The sequence below is a fragment of the Haliotis rubra genome, unplaced genomic scaffold (assembly GCF_003918875.1).
Source record: "Haliotis rubra isolate DU_JTF1 unplaced genomic scaffold, ASM391887v1 Scf39, whole genome shotgun sequence".
Taxonomy (NCBI): Eukaryota; Metazoa; Mollusca; class Gastropoda; order Lepetellida; family Haliotidae; genus Haliotis; species Haliotis rubra.
The window spans coordinates 2,178,017-2,184,456 of NW_025767068.1; the positions used below are offsets into that span (position 1 = coordinate 2,178,017).

The window sequence follows — 6,440 nt, forward strand, 5'->3', positions numbered from 1 at the left end:
ACTACTACTAATAAATAATGATAAGTCGTGTTGTATAGCGCACAGTTTCCAAACACCAAGTGATTGCTCGCGGCGCTTTTGTTAACACATCTAGACTAGGCATCGGGGTGGCATTTTCGGAAGAGAAAAGTTTTCAAGTTTGACTGGAAGGTAGACAGTGTTCCAGAGTTTTTAATGAAGAAGGGCAGATCATTCCAGAGAGAGGCGGATGTGAAAGAGAAGCGTCTATGTCCAAACGTTTTTAGTTTGGCTGTGGGAATTGAGAGCAGTGAGTTGTTAGCTGATCTGAAGCATCGAGTAGGAACATACTCTTTCACCAAGTTGGTCAGGTAGGATGGAGCTGAGCCTTTGATACAGCGGTATGTGATGCACAAGATCTTGTATTCGATCCTTGCTTTGATCGGCAGCCAGTGGAGCTTGACAAGGACTGATGTGATGTGTGACCGCTTCCTGCTTCTGGTGATGGTCCGTGCAGCTGCATTCTGAACGCGCTGTAATTTGGTGACAAGATCCTGACGCACATTACCCAGTAGACCGTTGCAGTAATCCGACCGCGAGAGGATCATGGATCTGGCCAAATGGTGTGATTCATCACATGTCAACAGGTGACGGACGTTCCTCACATGGAAATAACATGTACGACACACATGATGACCCCAAGATTTCTTTACTGTTGTACTGAAAGGTAGCACGGAGTTCCAATTGTGATCGAATTCACTTTTACTTTGGCCCGATTCGTGGTTGTTGTCATTCAATTTTAGTTTATTGATTATTTAGTTTATTATTACTACCGGCGTGTAGTGGCTTCGTACTACCGACGTGTAGTGGGAAGTGTTTGAGAAATGCTCATGTGTGTATACATCTTGGAAAGGATATCCTGAGGCGAGGTGGTGAAACTCCACCTCTTCTTAACCGGAAAAATGCACAAAATTCACCGTTCTCAAATTGCTGTAGTTTCATGTATTATTAAAGAATTAAGATGTTTTTGCAAGCCTGATTGGAGCCCTTTATACTCATGTTTTGATAGAACATACTTTTTAATGAGTTTGAGATCATCCTGTTTTTTTTAAATGAGTTTGAGATCATCTAGTTAAGATACAACTGACTGAGTTCGGTTTTACGCCGCTTTTAGCAATATTCCAGCAACATCACGGTGGGGGACACCAGAAATGGGCTTCACACATTGTGCCCATGTGGGGATTCGAACCCGGGTCTTGGGCGTGACGAGCCAACGCTTTAACCATTGGGCTACCCCACCGCCCCGTTAAGATACAAGGCTTCTATAGTACATACATATATAGTTTGTGTAAAAAAATGCAAATTCACCATACATACGGAATAACAAGGGTAGTTCGAAGTTGCTATAACAGGGTTATTCGTACATAAAGAAGAAAGAGAGCAAGTCAACAATTAGGCGGGAGTGTTCCAAACGGAAACCGCTGTCTTGCACAGACATGGAAGTGAAGAATGAAGTACGGACAACAGACAACTGCCACACCCCAGACCCCAGCGCTGGGCATCGTGTCTGACGATACCGACGAGCCGTTCCTGATATATGACAGCCAACAAGATCCCAACCGTGTCATCGTCTTCGCCTCCGACACCACCCTACAATCCCTAGGTCTAGTTTCCCAGTATCGCAACAAGAGTTCTGTGCGATGATCGATGGGCTTGCTTTCTTTCATAGACATGTCTGAATGATAATAAGAAATACTAGTAAGAAGAAATAATATGTTTCATTATGTGTGAAATTTATATATGCATTGATGCATGAATGATTCATAAATGTGAAATGTGAATATATGCCATTGTCATATTTATATATGCATTGATGCATGAATGATTCATAAATGTGAAATGTGAATATGTGCTTTTGTCATATTTATATATGCAAAAATGTGCTTACATATGTATTTTGGTTGTTTTTGTTATCGATTATGAATGACTGATATGAATAAAATTCATTTCTGTGACTAAACATGTCATTATTTTTTTTTTCTTAGGGTGGAATTTATTAGGGGTGGATTTTGTCCGGGGTTGCAATTTTGGGGTGGATTTTGTCCTGGATTCCTGAGGTGAAATGAGGTTTAGCGTCATATTTCGCTCATATGACGACGTGCACGCGTGTGTATGTTTGGTGGCTTGTACTACACCAGTCTTAAGTTTGATTTTATAGTGCTAGCTCACTGAGATACTATGCTGCAGTTAATCATGAATACCACACAGTATACTCCCAGCCCACCAGTGCAGGCAGGGACATGCAATCAGTGGTGAACTGAAAATATGTTAAGAGCGGCTTGACGCAATGTCATCGTGCCCAACGTTTACTATGGGTCTACAGACATGCTGGTTTACCAGAGGCACTGGGATAGGATTGTCTGTCTACACTGAAGCTTGACACTAAGTTTTGCAGGGAACGAGTGTGTCGTAGGCTGGTTGGTTGGTTAGTTTTTGAACGCCGCACTCACCAATATTCCAGCTATATGGCGGCGGTCTGTAAATAATCGAGTCTGGACCAGACAATCCAATGATCAACAGCACGAGCATCGATACGATGACATGTGTCAACCAAATCAGCGAGCCTGACCACGCGATCCTGTACGACAAGCATCGGTAACTGAAGACCAATTCTAACCCTGATCTTCACGGGTCTGGCGTAGGATGGGAGGACGTCACTCATAGTGCTCCTTACGTCAGGTTGACCTTTTTGGAGTCATGAATGTCATACATCATTTTCCCAGTAAAATGGTGCCGCTATCCACCTGTCATAATCTGTATAGATACCTGGGTGATAGCAGTATGATACAACTATTTTGCTAATAATGCAGATGCCACTTGTGGAAGTTAGAAAGGTGTAACTCCAGAATATATTTCATTTCTAAACGTGTAAGCAACAACCCAAGAAAACCAAAAGACGACTTGATTTGTGTTGTTTCTCCTATGATTTGTGTTGAACAACCCAAGAAAACCAAAAGACGACATGATTTGTGTTGTTTCTCCTATGGATTTGATGCAGTTATCATATAATGATTACGTCGGTTAACACGAACATATCCATTTTCCTTTCATAGATTCCTTTATTAAATTGTTTAAATTATATACATGTATTTTTCTATTTGTAGAAAGATCGTAAACCACGCTATAACCGCTCTATGAATACATACGAACATGGGATGGACAGTATCTCGAAACAGTATATATACATTGTCAGGCATCTGTGTACATGTTATATCTTGTATTTTATGGAAATGACATTCATGATTAAATTGCAGATGTATTTATCTATTCCGAATTGCAAATCTTATATAAGCCCCGTGTAACAGTATAAAGAATATCACCCACTGTAAAACACCACAGGGGCCGGAGAATAGAACATTTGTGTGATTGTCTGGTAAAATGTCGTTTTTGTTGATGGCTGCTTTGGGATGGGTCCACGTTCCAACTGTTTAGATGTAGTATAATATATTTGTTTTGTCTGATCAACCTCGCGTGTATCGTGTTGTTGGTTTCACGTGACTTTTGCTTTTTGCTGTGTTTATCCATTGAACGTCGTGTAGCACTAGGGAGGCGCCAAACATGTAACGTCAACTATCTCGTACGCAGGTGGATTAGCTTTCAACAAAGATGTATTCAATAACTTCTCATGTACATGTCTGCCATCTTTTTTATCGATGAGCCACACGTACTCGATCTGTGCTTGTACTGCAGTGACAGCAGCTAAAATATACTGAATTAATTAGTCATTTATTCATTCGTTTTCATCACGTGACGCTTAGTCCCAGACATAAGGCTATCTATTTCGAAAATATGTATCTACAAAGCAAATAGTAGATCAAATCCAAAAGGGGCCTACAACAATGCCTAATTTCAGCTGAGACAATCTAGACTTGCTCAATCATTGAAGATGAGTTGATTTATTCTCCAGGGTCTCGGAGAGCGACGGCGTGATGCCTACTGTAAGCCCAAGGTGGTGTACGTTGTTCAGGGTCTCGGAGAGAGACGGCGTGATGCCTACTGTAGGCCCAAGGTGGTGTACGTTGTTCAGGGTCTAGGAGAGAGACGACGTGATGCCTACTGTAGACCCAAGGTGGTGGAGGTTGTTCAGGACCTCGGAGAGAGACGGCGTGATGCCTACTGTAGGCTCGAGGTGGTGTAGTTGTTCAGGACCTCGGAGAGAGACGGCGTGATGCCTACTGTAGGCTCGAGGTGGTGTAAGTTGTTCAGGGTCTCGGAGTGAGACGGCGTGATGCCTACTGTAGGCTCAAGGTGGTGTAGGTTGTTCAGGGTCTCGGAGAGAGACGGCGTGATGCCTACTGTAGGCTGAAGGTGGTGTAGGTTGTTCAGGGTCTCGGAGAGGGACGGCGTGATGCCTACTGTAGGCCCAAGGTGGTGTAGGTTGTTCAGGGTCTCGGAGAGAGACGGCGTGATGCCTACTGTAGGCTCAAGGTGGTGTAGGTTGTTCAGGGTCTCGGAGAGAGACGGCGTGATGCCTACTGTAGGCTCAAGGTGGTGTAGGTTGTTCAGGACCTCGGAGACAGACGGCGTGATGCCTACTGTAGGCCCAAGGTGGTGTAGGTTGTTCGGGGTCTCGGAGAGAGACGGCGTGATGCCTACTGTAGGCTCAAGGTGGTGTAGGTTGTTCAGGGTCTCGGAGAGAGACGGCGTGATGCCTACTGTAGGCCCAAGGTGGTGTAGGTTGTTCAGGGTCCCGGAGAGAGACGGCGTGATTGTTGTTCAGGGTCTCGGAGAGAGACGGCTAGACTAACAACTAGTCTCTGAAATGAACATATTTTACTGAAAAAAGTTCATAGTTAATTTTTTTTATATATAATGAAAAGGAGCCCTGAGACTTCTTCATTTTCAGAAGCTGAGGAAATCTAGACTTGCCACATTTTCTAGACTTGCGTGGGCATTCTTGGATATATTTGCTTCAGGGTCTGTATGACAGACTAAGAGACGGCGTGATGCCTACTGTAGACTCAAGGTAGTGTAGGTTGTTCAGGGTCTCGGAGTGAGACGGAGTGATGCCTACTGTAGGCTCAAGGCGATGTAGGTTGTTCAGGACCTCGGAGAGAGACGGCGTGATGCTATACTGTAGGCCCAAGATGGGGTAGTTGTTCAGGGTCTCGGAGAGAGACGGCGTGGTGCCTACTGTAGGCCCAAGGTAGTGTAGGCTCAAGATCTTACAATATTCCGCACACCAACAACGACCAAGTGTAATATGCATGCTGATACCCAAGGCTCATCGGGTGTGAATATGGGATTCGAACACAGTATTACTGTAGCTTCGTACAGCAACATGTGCGACATTAAACCACGGAGCCATGAGCACACCATTCAGTGTTACGAGGGCTAATTGAGCAGATAGTGCCAGATGGTCGGTTTCATTATGTGCGGTCTATACGTTATGCAAGAGATCACTCAACATTGAAATATATGGTATTTTAATGATAATCAATATCCGTGAAGGTCATTCATGAATATTCATGTATATTACACCTGTTGTCACTGTTATAGTCGAAGGAGTGGTTGTTGCAGTGGTCGTTGTGCGCCGCGGGGACGTCAAAGTGCATACAATACTGTGGACATCTGGTGTGATGATCTGTATTTTGGTGTGGTGTGGTGTGGTGTGGTGTGGTGTTGTGTGGTGTGGTGTGCAGTGTTCAGTAGGTGTGTGTTTATGCCTGGGTTTATTACGAAGTGGTGTGGTGTGGTGTGGTGTTGTGTGGCAAGGCATGGAGATGTGTTTAGAGGCGTTTTATGGTGTAGCTTTATATGCAACACATCATGATACATTGAAATGGCCAACCTTACGTGTAAAACTGTTGTGAACAATTGTTTCTATAATATATATCTTATTTATGAATTTATCTAATAATGCTACCTTAAAAAACAAACAAACAAGCATACATTTGTGACACAGTTCGGAAGACTTTGAATAATACTCCTGAAGATTTCACTAGAATCTAACCTTCAGCAAGTCTTAACAGGCACAATTAACATATTTATCGCACGCCTACTATACAGCTGTATATACGATATGTGTGATATTGTATATATAACACAGCAGTAACCTATATGATAGAACACGAGTGGGACAAAGGGAAGCACACATTGTAATACTAGATTTGACAAACAAATTGCAAACATTATCATAACATTATTGGGTCGAACACTGACGCAAGACCACAGCAAACATAAGGGTCCAAAACCCAACGACGATACCTGTATCAAGTACATGGAATAACCATTTCATTGTCACCACCATTGAACGAAGGTATACATTCTTTTCCGGCAGTATCATGCTGACAACGACCGCTACATACCTCCTCTGATGTTCACACTCACCTGAATACATATCATGTATTACGAATAACGAATGTTTTAGCAATAGTACAGCAATATCATGGCGGGGGACACTAGAAACGGACTTCACATTG

General features: G+C 43.2%; 1 protein-coding gene across 1 annotated transcript; it reads right to left on the reverse strand.

Moving 5' to 3' along the window:
* Window positions 1-95: 95 nt before the first annotated feature.
* On the reverse strand, window positions 96-566 carry LOC124286679. The gene has a single exon (XM_046723086.1). The coding sequence runs from the start codon at window positions 564-566 to the stop codon at window positions 96-98; it is 471 nt and encodes a 156-aa protein (XP_046579042.1).
* Between the last annotated feature and the right edge of the window lie 5,874 nt (window positions 567-6,440).